This window comes from Lissotriton vulgaris, chromosome 5 (assembly GCF_964263255.1).
Source record: "Lissotriton vulgaris chromosome 5, aLisVul1.2, whole genome shotgun sequence".
NCBI lineage: Eukaryota > Metazoa > Chordata > Amphibia > Caudata > Salamandridae > Lissotriton > Lissotriton vulgaris.
The window spans coordinates 1,315,872,272-1,315,890,306 of NC_141693.1; the positions used below are offsets into that span (position 1 = coordinate 1,315,872,272).

Below are 18,035 nucleotides of genomic sequence, written 5' to 3' on the forward strand. Positions count from 1 at the left end.
TGTTTTCACACTATACATTTATTTATAAAGATAACCTTGAAGCTGCAATGGATATGAGCAATGGAAACATAAAAATGAATAGACGAAGCACGCTGCGTAGCGGTTTACACGAATTCAGTACCCAACATAGCACAAACAAGCAATTCGCCAAACGCATTTAGGATGCCCTGAAAAGTGGGTTGGGGCAAAGTCGGGACTAGTATATACATGTTCATAGTACCAACAAGGTTTTTTTAGGCTTTATATTCAGTGAGGAAAATATGTAAGAACGCAGTAGAGGGGGAAACGGGAAAAAGAAACAAGAGCCAGAAAGGTTTTCAGCTTGCACTTCTCTCTTGAAACAGCTCAAGTGTGTCGAGGTTATCACGACGTACTGGGAGCTTTCTGGACAAACAGAAAGAGGATGCAGATGACCTCACGGAGAGGCTCTAATAAAAAATAAAGCTTAACCGATATCACTCATTACAGCTTAGATAGAAGGGAGGACATTCAGAACAGCTTGGTCAAGGAAGGCGCTGGTTGAGGAGTCCTGCATTGGGACAAGTTGATAAATGCGAGACAGATGATGCTAAAGGGGCACCGAGGTGCAGGAACTAAACCAACTCGGGAGGGCGTGTGCAGCAGCTAAAAGGAGAGGACATGCGCTACAGAGCTTATAAATTCTGTAAACCTAAAACATTTTTTAAAATACTTCCATTTCTATTAAGTGTATAGGTTTGTTTTAAGAAGTTGAGCGTGGACTTTCAGCTACTTCACCAATGCTTTTTTTCTTGTGATGCTATAAAACAGAATGAAAATTGCATATATTATGCCACGAATTACAGAAATGGGATTTGGGTAACGAAGGAAGACTAGCTTTTTTCCCTATTGAAATTAAAAAAACAATTCATTTTTAGATAGTAGAAAAATATCTAAAAAGAAGTATACTTGCAAGTACTAAAACTGGAGCGACTGCCCACAAAGACGAAAATACGGGAGATATAAAACTTCTTCTATAATGCATCTGTAAAGATGAGCTGGAGGTGTATTCAGCATGGTATGAAACAAATCTTTTACAAAAAATGGGAAGAAGGAGAAATGACAATCGTATGACGGGTCAAACTTTAAAAAGAAAGGCTTTCAATCAGAGAATATTAGTGGGAGAGTGTGTTTCTATGTCTTAGTACAGACCACATGGTGAAAATGCAGTAAGCACCCTAGAGTAATATTACAGATTAGACCTCTTAATGGAACTTTAAGAGCTGGCCTACAAATCCGAAATCTCCCCTTGACAGGCTATAGCCTGTCAAGCGATTGCTACAGGCCAGCAAAAGAACATTCTGCCAGCTCCCAATGTCCTGCTAGTATGCTGTGGGCCGGGGGAGCACTGCAGGAGGAGGGGCTTTCTCTTATTTGAAAAGATAAGAAAAGAAGCATTAGTGAAGCCAACTGATCCGGTCTTTTGTTTGCTTGCAAACACGAATGTAATAGGCATGGCATTTCTGCAAGTAAAAAACAGTGAAATGCAGCTACCTTAAGCAAGCGTGTACATGTTTGCAAAAAAATGACCCATCTTAAAAATGAAATTAAAGCAGAGATTGACAACTAGCTATGGCATTTAAGAGAACTACTTTTTAGGCAGATGAGCAGAAGGTGATCACTCACAGTGAGACTGAAATGACTAAACTAATGGATGGATAAGGCTGACCGAAAGTCGCTTTATGTATTTTTATTATAAATTATGTGGAAAAAAGAGCCTGATGAGATTGCCAATTCTATCTCTAGGCCAGACCTAAAAAAAGGTGCAATTTTCTTGCAGCACTGCCTCAGCCTCTTCAGCAGCAGCCTGTTTACTTACACATGGCTGTCTGCTCTCTTCACTTTGATTTTCCTGGGAGAGAAGCCCAATCAACCATACAAAGTTGAACAAGCACTGGCGTTGCCAATAGGTCTCGCAGTAGGAAAGTTGGAGCTATTACAATTGCAAATAACAATGCCTTTTATTTTTGTTTTCATTTTAAAAACAAAGGGCTTTGTCATTTACAAAACCAATAGCTCCAACTTTCCTACTGCGAGACCTATTGGCAACGCAAGTACAATGTAGTTTGCACTGAGGGCCATTTCTTTCTGTAGGTTTCTGTCCTGTAAAGGACATGTTTGCGATTGTTTGGTGCCAGCTCTTTAGCATAGCCCGGTCTGAACTACATACAGATGGACTTTTACCAATCACATTTGCACAAGAGTTTACCATTGCATTCAGCGTCCTGTTTGATAAGCGGCATCCCAAGGCATGGAAATGAAAGAAACACTCATATGTTTGAAAGGGCAGTCTTTGGTGTTCAGCTGTAATATAAAGTATTTGAGCAAGCATATAGAATGAAAGCAAAAATCAAGAAGCTGAGATCCTCACTGCCGAAAACAACCGAAACTGCACACCGACATTGTCAATGATTTCAAATATGTTTTTTGCTGGTGAGAGTGAGTGTACAAACAAGCAGATTTTGTGCAATAGTTCAGGGCTAAGTGCTAATCAAAATGCAGGTATGTTGGGCAGAATTTAATGTCTGCGGGATTCATTGCCATGGTTTCCTTGCTTAATTAAGCTTTGAGCCATTTGAAGTGAGATTAGAGTACTTGATGGAGTACATGATGCCTTTGCAGGCGCATGTACACACACAGCACACTTTACTTCAGTAGAATGTGGCTGATGTGAGTGTTTCATGGGATGCACCGCCCCGTGTCAAAGAGGAACTTAATCATGTAGGCCCGCCGCTATTCTGTGCCAAAATGGAACTTAATCTTGGAGACCAACGAAGCTGATAAAAGTTAGGCACTAGATGGCACGTGCAGGAAATAACGCATGCATACTAGGTTAGCACGTTGTATTTAGGCCTATTTGTTCACGCTAAAGTAGGGACAGGCAATGTTAAGTCACACTAACACGATGAAAGCATTTGCTAATTCAGTACCTATAATGTAGAGCCCCGAAATAAAATAATAATAACATTATGTAGTTTTATAGCAAATAGTAAAAATGTAAATATTACTATGGCTAATGTATTTAGTACTCAAAGGTTTTTGGGGATTTGCCCACATTGCAACAAACGAGCAGCCCCTTTTCAGGCGAAAGATACCAGACTCTTGGATCTGCCCTAGCTGAAGGTGAAGTATTATCTCTAAGCCCGCCATCATGGGCACCTTTACGGGCGCTGTTTGATTTAAACGTGAGGTGGCCCACTGGTAGTGTTGAAGGTGGCGCGTTTGTAATCGAAAGTTGGTTTGTTGTTAGCCTTCCATCAAATCTCCCGAAACGTATAAATGAGAATGGCCATTTATTTATTTGTAGGAGATAAATAATGGGAACTGTAGGGGCCAGCTTTACAGAAAGTTGCTCACCGAAAGAACACAATGGGGTCGTATTTCCCTAGCCCGAGGTCTGTAAAGGGAGCTGGACTTTTCTCAGCTGTGAGGTGACGATTGTCAAATGGATTATTTTGATGAGAAGATGTGGAGCTGCCGCGGGGTGAAAAGACATCGCTCTCGTACAGAATTGCGTGGCTATCTTTTCAATTTTCCGCTTTAATTCTGCATTACCGATTACTACTAGCGCGTTTGGCAATAGTTTATAAAGGAACTTAAAAGGTACCCTGGCGCGGCTCGTGCACAAAGGGCAGATTCTACATGGTAATCTTCTTTTTCGTGGAAAGGTTTTGTCGAAGAGTGGCATTCGCCATTGTAGAGGAAGTCCATTTTGTAGCAGTGTTTAATGTCGACCGTTGATAGTTGAACTGAGGACGCATGATCATGCTTCCGTTGTCTCTCACAAATATAATCTGTTGGTTATCATAACTTTGGCTTTGTACACGTTTCTTTCCAATCACAGTTTCGATATACATCTTGCATGACATTTTTCTTCTGTCAAGAAGTCTATTTGCTCCACTTTTATATTCGTCCCAAAAGTATGCATTGGCGGGTTTTCTAGGTTGTCTGGCAAAGGAAGAATCAGAAAGAAAAAGAACAAGGGAGAGAACAACACAGGGAAACTGAAAGTACTGCCGGGCTGCGGACGCCCATGAATAATTAGGGGAGGAGAGGCCGGGAAACTGAAAGTACGGCCGGCCTGCGGCCGGCCATGAATAATTGGGGGAGGAGAAGCCGCAGAGCGCACGCTGGGCGAAGCCCTTTGATGGAGTGGTGTGGCTCACTGGTTAGAGGCGGCAGACCCGGGAGCAGAAGTCGGCCCGGGACCAGGGTTCAATTCCCGACGCGGCAGGGTCGTACACCAGGGTCAGCGGACTCGACAATTCTCGCCTCGGTGCCTACTCTAACCTGGGGTCCCACTCGGCAACTCTGGGCATTACCTTGCCTAATCTCCACAACGGCCCCATCAACGCCGGGGATGCCTGGTTCCACCTTGGGGATTCCCAGTAGGGACCATCCCACAGGGAAAACCAGGACGGGTTCCCCAGCGGTATACAGCGCCGGGACGCCCCTTTGCTGGGGCAGCTGTGCGCTTTACAAGTATACGACATTTAACATTTAACATGTGCTGTGCGGCCGTGAATGCGTGTGCTTGTTTGCTCACGTGATTCACATGAACTTAAAGAAAACCGCAGGACCCTTGGTTTGACGAGGATTTTCGAGACATGAATTCTCGCTCCGCTCAATGCGCTTGCGCGCATTGATAGGTCGCGAGACCTAAAAAGGTAAACAAACAAGACTACAGATGTAATGGTGAAAGAGATACCAACCACACAAGTGGTTGAAGGGGCCTGCAAAGAAACTGAGAAAGGGAAATGCTACTTACCTAGTATGCATCTGTTTTTGGCATGTAGAGCTGTAGATTCACATGCTTTGCATAGCCTGCCATCTAGTGTTGGGTCCGGATGTTTGCACTTAGTTTTTCTTCCAAGAAGTCTTTTCCAGTCACGAGGTAGGTGACTCTTCCTTTTGGTGATAGTGTACATGGGCATCGACTCCATTGTTAGATTGTTTTCCCGCAGAGGGTGATAATGGAGTTAGTGAGAGTAGTAGAAAGAGATGTCCATATATATATGTATCTGAGAAAGATGTCACTGCAACAGGTATAGGTACCTGGGGAGGCGGGCGGGCGCCTATGAATCTACAGCTCTAGATGCCAAGAACACAAGCATACTGGGTAAGTAGCATTTTCGTTTGAGGCATGTGAGCTGTAGATCACATGCTTTGCATAGACTATATAGCAGTTATCTTCCAAAGCGGTGGCTAACCTGTAGCTGTTGGAGTCGTCTGAAATAGTGTACATAAACTGCTTGGCCTACATTAGCTTTCAGTCTTGCTAACACATCTACACAATGGTGTTTTGTGAATGTTTGAGGTGTAGACCATATTGCAGCTTTGCAGATGTCATCAATGGGTATATTTCCTAAAAATGCCATAGAAGCCCCTCGTTTGCTTGTGGAGTGCGCTCAAGGGGGAACTGTTAGTGTTTGTTTTGCTTTTGCATAGCATGTTTGAATGCTCTTGATTATCCACCGTGCAATACCAGATTTTTGTATGGGATTGCCTTTATGTGGTGGAGCAAAAGCCACAAATAGTTGGTTTGTCTTACAGAAAGGTTTTGTACTTTCTACGTATTAGAGTAATGCTCTTTTCACATCTAAGGTGTGTAAGGCATGTTCTGCCACAGAATTTGGTTGAGGGAAGAACACAGGCAACTCAACAGATTGGTTGATATGAAAGGCAGAAATTACCTTTGGTAGGAATTTAGGGTTGGTACGAAGAACCACTATGTTTTGGTGTACTTGTAAAAATGGTTCTTCTATGGTTAGTCCCTGAAGCTCACCTACTCTCCTCAGTGATGTGATAGCTATGAGGAAAGGTACCTTCCAAGTGAGAAATTGCAGCTCACATCTGTGCAATGGCTCAAAAGGTGGGCCCATCAGTCTGGTGAGGACAATGTTGAGATTCCACACTAGAGCAGGAGGAAGTCTTGGGGGAATGTTTCTTTCAAGTCCCTCCATAAAAGCTTTAATGACAGGCATTCTGAAGAGAGACAGATGTCTATTCTGGAGGCATGCAGCTATTGCAGAAAGATGTAGGCATATGGAAGTGTACGCTAAATTTGAAAGCTGCAGATGTAAGCATGAAGCATCAAGCAGGTTGATTTGATTGTTATTACAGTATATGACAAACCGCTTCCACTTTGCTGCATAGCCGGCTCTTGTGGTAGGACATCTACCCTCTTTGATGATGTTTATGCAGTCTGGTGGGAGATGCGAAATGTTACCCAGGTGCACTATCTTCAGTCCCCTTTTTTCCCCCTCTCCTTAGTATGGAGAACTGCAGCTAGCTCCTAACTCATTATCTTGCATGTTGACAAACTTTTTCTAAAAACTTCTCCCGTTTGCTAGCAAAAAGGTCCTACAGAGTTTCTGCCTTACAGGAATTGTAGCTAACACATGTCTGTGACAGATCCCCATGAGGTCTCTCTCTGGTGTTTGGGTTTGGGCCATGCCTCCAAGTTGTATGAAGACGATCTGGGAATGTGAAGCCAAGCTGTATGTTGCCGAGCTCAACAGAAAGTCATGTAAGGTCTGCTCCCGCTCAAAGTGAGGACGTGTACTCATTTCTATGACAAGTCATTGTCTCAGTCCAAGTCTTTAGCTAAGTCCAAGTCCAGAAAGAAGCGCAAGAACTCCAAGTCCAAGTGGTCCTCATTCCAGCCTCGCCACTCTCTTTCTAAGAGGTCATGACCTTCTGAGAAGTCATGTGGCCATCAAGTTGTCTCTCGTTCCCATCCCTCACAAAGTAGCCAATTCCGCAGCTGATCCCAATGCACCCTGATTTTCTGGGGCCTTTGGCGGTGCCACAATAGATTGAGGCATTTAAGAAGGCCATGCTCCATATTTTTGCCACTCTATCCGCTCCCTCTGGCATGACTTCAAACCCTCTATGGGTTCAGCTCTGACTTCGGGGCAGACTCCGTGCCTGTTCTGCGGTGTCCGCTCCAGCTCTGCTGGACGAGAATGGCAATCCCATTGTCCTGTCTGACTCTGAACCGAATTAGTCCTCACCACAGCTAAAGTCACATTCTGATGGCTACATCTGCCAGTGGATTCCTCGCCTTGTGAATATCCCCTGCGCCAGCAACATTCGGAAATTTTTCGTAGCTCTACACGCCGACGAGGACGAGATGGTGCTTTTGCCTATGGGGAAGCATATCTGTGCTCCAACTACTTTTCAGATCGGAATCTGAACAAAGCCAAATAACGTTTGACAGTGATGGTGATGTTGGGGGGGAATTTTCCCCTCAGTATGATGATGCTAACCATTTTATATGGCCATATAAGACGCCAGTGAATTGGACACCTCCTGTGACACACTGCAGGGTTCTCCCCTGGCTCTTCTACAGATGAGACCGCCTCATTGATGTAGTCATCAAACAAGTGGTAAAAGTTCTTGATTTACAGGTACCTTCCGTTACAGTGAAGACCAATGTCACCATGAATGTTTTATAATCTGGCCAGACCTCGTGCGAACCCTTACTGTTGTTCAGTGAAACCCTGACCAATACCCTCATAGGCACTTGACTAAACCCTGCTCCTGCTCCTGCATGCCTGTGGGTGGCACAAAGCCACAGACTTGCTCTGGGTGCCTTACCTTCTGGGTGTAGCACTCCACTCCTAAGTGGAACACCAAGGCTCAAGGGATGATACCATCTCAGTGCCTATTTCTTTACTATAAGCCCTTCCCAGAAGCAACTGCGACATTACAGCTTGAACTAAGTCGTGCATAGGCACCCGGCACAACACCATTTCCTAAAAGTCCAGTACTCAAGCAAGAGCACCAGTGCCTAGCACCATCAGAGATGATTACATAGCGACATGATATCAACCTGAGGAGGGGGAAAAGCTTCATGATCCAGCTGCATCAGGTCAGGATTGGGATGATGTCATTGTCCTTTGATCACCTTCACCAGCAAGTTCTCCTCCTGAGGACATCAGTGGTTTTCACAAATTTCTGTACTGTGTGTCCAAAAGGTTTAAACATGCCTCACCTAGGAAAGCACACTGAATGTTTTTTTATTTAAAGACTCTGCCAGAAAATCTGTTTGCTCTAATCGCATTGTCATTCATTTTTGGGAAGAGGGCCTTAAGCTTATGAAGACCCCAGCATCAGTCACTGCAGTTATTCCCCGGCTGTACAAAAAATATAAAGCTCCGGTTACTAAGCAGGCCTGTTTAATAGGTCGTCTGTGGCCTTATTCCTGTCATGCAGGCTGCCAAACGGTGCTCCAGAAATCCTTATGCCCTCTGCTCAGCACCATAAGGATAAGGAACACCGGAGTCTCAATAACATCGGCAAGCATTTCGCAGCAATGGCAGGTACGTCCATCAGGTCTTCAAAATGTATTGGCCATTCTGGGTCGCTACGTGGTTGGATCTGTCCGCCTTCTTGAAGTTCCTACCTTATCACTAGAAAAAGGAGGTGAAAAGCATCTTGCCAGAAGGGGCTAGAGGATCATCTGAAATTATAGACACTGCCATGGACATCTCCTCCACCTTATTTAGGCAGATGGCTGGTGTGTCAGTATTACACTCCTGGTTGGCTGAAAGTGACCTCTTTCCACTCTGAAGTCCAATCCAAAATTCTGGATGTGCCCTTCAATGGTGAAAAGTTGTTCAGAAAACATGTGGACAGCGCTCTGTGGTCTTCAAAGCCGATACGGATACTGCGCGTTCCCTGAGGACGCTCCAGCAACTCCGTTTCCAGTCCTTTTGTGGAGGAAGAGGATGAGGACAATATGGTCTCAGGCCTTTCTTTCAGTCCTACCGTTATTAGCCTTCTTCACAGCAGAAATATCGACCCCAATACACCGGGCAACAATATTACAGGGCATCCAAAACTTCTGCATATACACGACAACCAACACGAAGATGACACCCAGCTGGGGGAAAAGTACCATAACACCACTAGAAGACAGTGACAATTTTCCCCAGGACCAGCCAATGTGCCACTAATTCTCCACCTTCTACGATCAATCTTGTCATACAAATGTGTGCTGGACATCATTCATCATGGTCACACCCTGGAATTCGTTCAGAAGCCTCCCAATCATCATCACCCCCACACCCCAAAAAAAGAGCACATCAACATCTCACTTATAAAGCAAGGGATATCTCTTCTCTCAAATTTGAGCTATAGAGAAATTTCCTTTGCAGCAGCGCGGCAAGGGATTCTTTTCGAACTTCTTCCTGATCAGCAAAAAATCCAGGAAATGGAGACAGGTCATGGATCTCCAGCAGCTTGACAAGTATATAAAGAAATAACCTTTTTGAATGCAGTCTCTGCAAGAAATTCTGCTGTTGACCATCAAAGGGGATTTAATGACGTCTCTCGATCTCCACATTCCCATTCATGTCAAACATCGCTATCCTGAGGCTCAAGGTGGCAGGGTGCCACTATCAATTCAAGGGTCTCCCATTTGGCCTATGATCAGCTCCCAGAGTCTTCACCAGGTTCAGGGCACCAGTGGCTACCTTCTAGGCACCAGGTATTCCCCTACCTGGACGACTGGTTGGTCAATGGTCCCACATTCTTCTCTGCAAAAAGATCTAATTTGGCCTGTCAACCGCTTTTTCAGTCTCTGAGGCTGAAATTAAAAGCAGAAAAATCATCTGATACCATCCCAACCACTGGTGTTTTTAGGTACCGTTCTGGACACCGCAGTTACCAAAGCTTACCCAGACCACAGAGAGGGATTAGAAAATAATGGAGATGGCTACCCAGTGCAAACAGAAGGTTCACTTCAGTAAACGTATTCAAGTCAATATTGGGAATGCTGTCTTCATACATTCCATTAATAACAAATTGGATGTACAATGGGTACAGGTGCACAGTTCGTCCGACGACATAATCGACATCACCCCTACGATGAAACAAGCTTTTTCATGGTGGGGAAAAGAAGTCAATATCTCCCCAGGTCTCTCTTCCAAAGCAGCTCAACCATGCTGCATAATGACAATAGACACTTCTCTGGAAGGTTGTGGGGCTCCTCTTCAGGAGCTGGAAATCAATGGGAAATGTTCTGCACATCAATCTTCTAGCACTTAAGTCTTCCTGGGCCTGCTATTGTGTCTCCCCCCCCCCCTTTTGCAATTCCTCTGTTCTGGTGAGAACGTACAACACTACCAACATGTTTTATCTCGCCAAACAATGAGGGATGAGATCAAAACGCCTCTCCTCTCAAGCCCAGCAAATATGGAATTGGTTGCTAATGCACTGCTTCTCACTGTAAGTCAAACATGTCCCAGGGATAAACAATAAATGGACGGACAGTCTCAGCAGAATAACAAGTCAATGCCACGAATGGTAAATAATTAGAATTAGTGATCTGAAATCTTCAAACAATGGGGTACCCCAGGTCAGGATTTCTTTGCAACTCAGGCCAACAAGAAATTCGAGCTGCTTGTGAGCAGGTTCCCCGAGAGAGCCTCATGGAGGAACGCTCTTCAAATACAAAAGACATGAATGTTTGCATATTGCTTTCCTGTCCTCTCCAGTTTTATTCGCAAAATGAAGATGCAACTATGTTGTCTCATTCTTATAGTCCCTGCATGGCGAAGGCAATACTGGTACACAGAGCCTCTTCTCCTATTTGTGTGTCCACTTATATGTTTCCACCAATGGAGAATCTTATTTCCATGTACAGCGATCAAGTGCTGCATCCTCAAATAAAGTCTCTAAAGTTGTCGGCATGGCACCTCATGACATTGAGTTTGGATCCCTGAGTATCCCACTGGAATGGAAGTCTATCCTGAAGCAGTCACAAGCTTTTTCCACAAATATATCCTATGTGGAAAAATGGAAACAGTTCTGCTACTGTTGTCTTAAAAATGATACACAGCCTTGTCACTCTTCATCGGAACAGCTTTTGCCATATCTTCTTTACCTGGGGAAGTCAGACTTAGCGCTCTCTTCAATCAAAGTATATTTAGCTGCAATCTCAGGATTTCAAAGGAAAACAGGTGAAACTTCTCTCTTGTATACTAGACTAGTAAAAGAATTTATGAAGGCCTTATTCATGGCTTTTCCACCGGTAAAACATCCTGCAATATCTTAGCAGCTGAATACGGTTCCCAACTTATGAAAGCCCCATTGCAATCAATTCCTAAAATGGATATGAAATGTCCCATGGAAAGTAAGAAGGGTCAGCGAAATTCAGGCCTTTACAGTCACTGAGCCTTTCTTACCAAAAGGGTTGTTGAGAACAAATCCAAAGTTCATTCCAAAGATTCCAACTTCTTTTCACATGAAAGAACCCATCATTCTGTCTATATATTTCACAAACCCTTCCTCCACTGCAGAAAGTGCACTATCTACTCTGTGGATGTTAAACTTTGCTTGAAAGTCAATATTCCCAGAACACAAACTTTCAGAAAATCAGATCAATTTGTCATCTATTTCACTCCACCCAGGAAGGGTTACACACTTTCAAGAAGCAGAGCAGCTTGTTGCGTGTCCGCAGCAATGCATTCTGCCACGGCAAGGCAGGAAGACCGCTGCCAACAAAAGTAACAGCACATTCCAGCAGAAATATGGCTACATCCACTGCCTTGTTTGCTGGAGAATCTCTTCTAGACATTTGCAGAGCAGCAACATGGTCGAATCCTCATACATTCACCAAGCACTATTGTTTGGATTCAGCAGGAAAAGCGGATGCCGCTGTTGGAATGGCAATTTTACAATGCCTTTTTCAATCAGATACAGATTGTTTTTTCGTTCTTTCATTGGAACATAATGTGTGATGATGTATTTTTATTGCTTGTCCCACCATTGTTTGTTTCTAATGTTTCTATTTTTTCCAGTGGTTTGTTTTTATTGCCTTTCTACCTCGGTGAAGAGTGGTGTTGCCTACCATCCACCATGTATTATTTTCTTACTGCTAGCTACTCTGATTCAAGCATGTGAATCTATGAAAGATTGAATTACTGGAGAAAAACAAATTACTAACCTGTACATTGTGGTTCTCCAGTATTGATAACTTTCGTAAATTCACATGCGGCCCGTCCACCTCTCTGTTTTGGGCTCACTACTCTAATACCTCATTTATATATCTCATTCCCTTTTACACTTGTGCTCAAAATCTGAAGTATGGTGGCTTTGCAGGGGAGGCGTGGTTCAGAGTCTTATCTTTGATTGGCTCAAGTTTGGGCCTTTTAAAATAATGTGAATTGCTTAACAATGTCAATTGCTTTTTCAATGACTATTAATGTACTCCGTATTGCTCGCTTTAAATACTGTGGGACTCCCACCATGATGACGGGGAAGATTCAAGCATGTGAATCTATGAAAGATATCAATACTGGAGAACCAGTGTACAGGTAAGTAATGTGTGTTTTTTTCTGGGTTGTACTCCAGGTCACCAATTCCAATACATTCAGACTATGATCCCGATGTTTCAGCCTTGGATCTGGGTTTCAGTGATGATGGCATTGAGGCTTCTAGACCTAATGGCATCCTGCATTCTGCTCAAGGACCATACCAGGCATATGCGAGCACTTCAGTGGAATCTGAAGTCCAAGTGGACTCCGCGCCAAGGGAACCAATCACATTCCAGAGGAGACTGCAAAAGATCTGCCATGGCTGCTGCTTGACCCCAGTTGGCCCAGCAGCATGCCCCTCTCCCTTCCCCATTCAGTGGTGACAGATGCAGTGCTGCTGGGGAGGTCATCTGCATGCGTGGAGATCTGAGGCCTCTTGTCTCTTGCAGAGACCCGCCTCCACATCAAGCTGTTTGGAGTTGCAGGCCCTGCGCCTCTGGGAGTGGTTGAAGTGCTCCATCTGGCAGAATCTTTAAACGTCAGGGTGGACAAACTCAGACAAAGCCGCCTAGTGGATCACAAATGCCTGCTCCATCCAGAAGTGGACCAGGGTGTCTTCAAGCAACAGGGAGAATTCAGACTCGATTGTTTCACTACCACAGCGAAGTCAGTGTCCACACTTTTGCATGTTGGAGTTGCAAGAAGGCTCTCTTTCAGAGATGCAGTCTGCCTAGAGTGGATCTCAGGGCTCTTTTATAACTTCCTGCCACAACCTCTTCTGCCCCGAGTTATGACGTAGTTCAGTAATAACCAGACCAAGTCATCCTATTGGCTTTGAATTTGGCCAGAGAGTATGGTTTCCAAAACTTTTAGGCATGAGCACCTGTCTACTGACCAGGTTGGTGCTTTGGGAGGATCTTTTATTGCAGCAGCAGGACAAGATCCTGCGCTTAGACCTGTGCAATTTACACCTTCATTTGTGGAGATAGAGTGTAGCCAACCGCTGCTGCTCAATCTCCCTCCCTCCCGAAGTTATTGATGTCTGCACACTTGTTCTCTGTCTCCTGACCCTGAATTTGGTATTTCCCATTGTGATAAGCACAACTCATCGAATGAGTGAACTTCCAGCATTATCAGTCCATCTGCCCTACACCACCACCTCTCTGGAAAAACTGGTGCTGAGGACTAAAGAGACTTTTCTACTGAATGTTGTGACTCTTTCAGGCAGTCCATCACATTCCAGGCAGTCTTTATTCAATGCAACCCCCCACCCTTCTCCCCCCCCCCTCGAAAGAGAAGAGATTCCTTCTTATGGAGCTCAAAAGAGCACTCTGTGTTTACATCAGTTGTACTAAAGACCATTGGGTAGACAATCGGCTCTTTGCATGGTTCTCCAGGTCAAAGTAAGGCAAAGTTGAAAAGGACTTTGTCTGGGTGAATAGTTCTATGAATTCATATCTGCTATGCAATGGCCAAGAAGCAGCCTCTGGAAGGATTGATTGCTGATTCCTCCAGAGCCAAAGCTGTTACCACAGCTTCAACATGTGAGTTACTTGTCCCAGATAGTTCTTATCCTGAAACATGGATATTACTGCACGCACTCATGTAGCAATACTTACTTAATAGCCAGGTTCAACTGGAAAGGTTTTTAGCCATTTGGGCCTGAAGGACTTTTTGGTCTGTCATTCTACAGACTAATCACTGGGCAGGGTACTGCTTTGGTATCGATACTAAAAGCAAGAAATCAGTGGTTGGAAGTATTCATCAGAAGAATAACTACCGTATGGCCTGCAGCCTTCATTTTCTGCGGAATCCACTCTTTTCCATCTAAAACATTCCTAACTGAGAGATCTGCTCACTGGCACGAGCAAATTGTTTTTTGGCTCCACATCCAAGGACCAGTAAATTGTTCAGAAAGGAACGGACATAAACGCGCTAAGGTGGCATCTCCAGGCAACTCCAGCTGTCACTTCTGGGCAGAGCAGAGTCAATGCAGAGCCACACTGTGCCACCTACTGGTCCCACAAATGTTATACTGAAAAGTCTTATGGATCCAGTCTAGCGCCTAAGGATGTTCTAAAGGTGAGCAATATGTGGTTAGATGAAGTTTCTACCAGAAGGAGCATTAATGAAGGTAAGTAGCTTGTACGTTCTTGCTATCCAAAACACCTACTTAAATAGAAAAACAAACCATTCTGCATTTAAGGGATTTGAATAACTTTCAGAAAAGCAAAACATTCAGTGCAATTGCTCAAGTAATGTTGTCTGCTCTCAGGTGGAGCCAGGATATGTGTTTATGCGCTTTGTGATTCTTACTTTCAAACCTATAACTAAGCTAGAGAACCTTTTTCAGAGTTTTTATCAGATTTGTGGCTGCTGTTCCTGCTTACCTGAAAGTTAGAAGTACATGCACACCTGTTCTTGGGGGACATTATGACAAAGACCTGCAAATTAGAGAGGGATTCCATCATTTTTAAGTAACTCTGGGATTCTGCATATTGGAAGGAAAGCTTCGATGACCAATATAGTCCATTAGTAGATGTACTTTCTTAGGGGCTACTCTAAATGCTAAATTGTCAAGCGTTCCTCCAGATGAAAATTTAACGTCTCATTGTATCCTATGCTTCGCCTTAACCTTTCTCTCCCAATCATCTAGTTGCCAAAACGGATCATTGTTTTTGGTCATATGGTTTTGTTGGATGGAACTTTGCATTAGACTTGTAACTCACAAGATGCTGCATGCATCAGTTTGTGGTACCAGGAACGCTGTTATCTAAAGTTAGTTATTTGTACTCCTGTGTGTATTCCTCTTCTATTTTAAGTCTTGCGAACCTCATGCCACTGTGTGACAGGATTGGTAACTCTTTCAAGAAGCATTGGCAAAGGCAGTAGCTCTGACCTTGGCAAACGTGTCATGTTTTTTTAAATTTTGTCTTCTGCAAACAAATGTATAAATGGCAATAATTTAATATTGAGGTTGTGGCCTATCAGTCCAAGCACACCAGCTCTGCACTTAAGTGTACTCCTTTCCAGGTGGATGTGTAGATGTGATCAGGTAATATGCAGTCACTCGCAATGAATTGCAGACAATGGATGAAATGAGGGGATCCATTGGCCCAGGCTGTGTGCTGTGGTAGGCAGAAGCAAAATATGAGTGACAAAAATCAACAGATTAAATGGGTTGACAGAAAACCCTGTGTGTATGTACACATTTATATATTCTGTGGAAACCATAAGGCTTGCGAGGCAACTTAACCTGTCTCAAGGCCAGACTAAAAAGATGAACATAAACCGCTCTACCCAAATCACTCTGTGCAGCAGACCTGCCATCACTTATTTTCTCTGTTATCAGACTGGGGTGAACTTAAGCTTACTTTGCACTCCCAATTTCCAACAGCCCCGCTTTTGTCCATTTTCTTTACCACTTCAGAATCACTCCTCCCTGCATTGTTCACCCTCCATTTTGTGGACTGTTCATATTCTTTTGCTTTTCTTCTTGTTCCCTAGCTTTGTTTTCTCCACTAATGACCTTACTTTCACATTCATTCTTTGTTTGTATAGGTGCTCTTGGCTGCTCTTTCGCTCCTTACTCATTCCATCAGCTTATATCTTGCTTTGACATGCTGTTATCCTTAGTCATGGATTGGCTGGCCGCTAACATCAGTTGCGGTCTTTTAAAATAGAGAAACATGTGCCATTAGTATTCTTCCTGCACTCTAGTTTGTAAATGAGCTTATAGCAAAGCAGTTTAAAAAAAAATATTTTGCCGTCGATTAAACAAAATTATTTGTTCAATAGGCCAGCAATGTCATGGAAGATCAGGACCTTCTGGAGATTGGAATCACTGACCCTCAGCATCGACGTAAATTACTGCAGGCAGCCCGTGCTTTGCCTAAGGTGATGATAATTGTATTTCTTTGTTTTGCTAGAAATCGAGAGTAAAATGAGGTTATGTATATTTCACACCCTTTCAAGACCTTTGACCTAGGAACAAGGCAGTACTGTCCAAATTTACCAAGAGAGAGCAAAATATGGTTTAATAGCTGGGAATTAGCTGGGTGCAGTTACGCTTGGGGGATGGAGGTGAAGGGAGAGAGTTTTGAATTGGTTGGCTCAAATGTATTCGCTAGGTGATGTGTGGCTATGTTGACTGGGGCAAAATGTGTTGTTTCCCGAATATCCGGCTTGGTATTGATTCCACATATTTAGTGGGAAGGGATTGTGTGGGACTAATTGTAGTTGGGTGGTGTGCATTGCTTGTGCACTGCTTTCACCTTAGTCATAATGGTTAAACCAAGGTTGGTATTTTGACATTGGGGAGAACTGTAATCACCTAGAGTCTGCTTTTGTTGGCAGCAGCGGTGGGTGGGGGGTGGGGTGGGGGGGGGGGGGAGTAGGGGCTCTGGTGGATTGTTTGCAATTGATCTCATTTACCAGGCCTAATGTGGTTGATTACTATGTGACATGGTATAATGTGGTGGGGTGGGAATTATTAGGTTTGATTAATTAGGCCTGGCGTGTTGAATAGATAGGCCCTTCATTTAGTGCATTTGGTGAGGCTGAAGTATTAAGGAAGGATATTTTTGGGACAGACCAATTTGTGAGATGGACGAGATGGACATAGATTCTGCACGGCCGGCTTTAATGCAGCCTTATTGCATGGGTATGATGTGGCAGACTACCAGTGGCAAGGTCTATTTTTGCAGGGCAAGTGGAAAATATTGTCAGTTGAGGGTACAGTGAGGCTAGATTTAATGAGGGTTTTATTTAGTGGTCTGGACTTGTGGAGTGGGAATATCATCTCCCATACTTCTTTAGTGTGAGAGGTGTGCTCTCTGGGTCCTGATTTGTTTGCAGGGGTGATGGACCAGCCTGGTTTTCATCTGGCTGCAAGAAATTACTGAGTTTTGAATACTGGTATTGGTTATGTCTGTTGAAGTGAGAACGATTAATGAGAGTAAACTGACTGGAACCTGTTTGTTGTGGCAAGGAAAAAGAAGTACCGCTTAATGACATTGAAGAACAAAATGGGGATAGTTGATTTTCTGTGCACAGATTGGATTTGGATGTGTCCTGTTTGAGCAATGGTTTATACCTTAGTCTTTGGTGGGCCATCAGTTGTTCTTGGGTATTAGACAAGCTGCTTTGATGCGCTATGATTAGACCGTGGGCAGAGACTAACACATATATGCATGAAATCCAGTAGCCTTTGAGCTTTGTTAAGAGATGTGATGGTTTCTGTTCTTATTCAGGTCAGACCCTTGGGCAGTGATGGGAATTCCCAGCCCTCTGTCTCTTCCTGGCTCGAGTCCCTTGGATTGCAGCATTATATTCACTCCTTCCTGTCCAGTGGCTATAGCTCCATAGACATGGTGAAGAATCTCTGGGAACTGGAAACTGTGAACGTGAGTGATGCCAAGGTTGGCAGAACATCTGGGTTGGTCTTACAACAGTATGATTATAGCACAGTTACTCTTGAAGACCATTATTTCTACAGGCCAGATTATTCAAGGCATGTGTGATTGTTATTGTAAGATCATCATCCATGCAGCACACTATTTCTTTGGGTAGTGTGGGTTTTCGGGATAGAGTTGCAGCTGGGCAATTGTTCACCAAGCATTGGGTTACATGAGAAGTAAGTGATCTTATGCACAAATGAAGCTCGTATATAAATTATTCTTATTAAATGTAGTGGGGTACTAACCACGAGTCTACATAGTAATTAAGATTTTGTTTTACAGGGATTTTTTT

General features: G+C 43.7%; 1 protein-coding gene across 8 annotated transcripts in view; it reads left to right on the top strand.

Moving 5' to 3' along the window:
* ANKS1A (ankyrin repeat and sterile alpha motif domain containing 1A) overlaps window positions 1-18,035 on the top strand; it is a 1,304,293-nt gene that overhangs the window by 1,062,393 nt on the left and 223,865 nt on the right. For 7 of the 8 annotated variants that reach the window (XM_086923222.1, XM_086923220.1, XM_086923221.1 and 4 more), the window contains 2 exons: window positions 16,083-16,181; window positions 17,537-17,689. In XM_086923222.1, the coding sequence (XP_086779348.1) occupies window positions 16,083-16,181; window positions 17,537-17,689 (252 nt within the window). The remainder of the gene's footprint in view (window positions 1-16,082; window positions 16,182-17,536; window positions 17,690-18,035) is intronic. The other variant, XM_086923226.1, reaches the window with a different exon arrangement.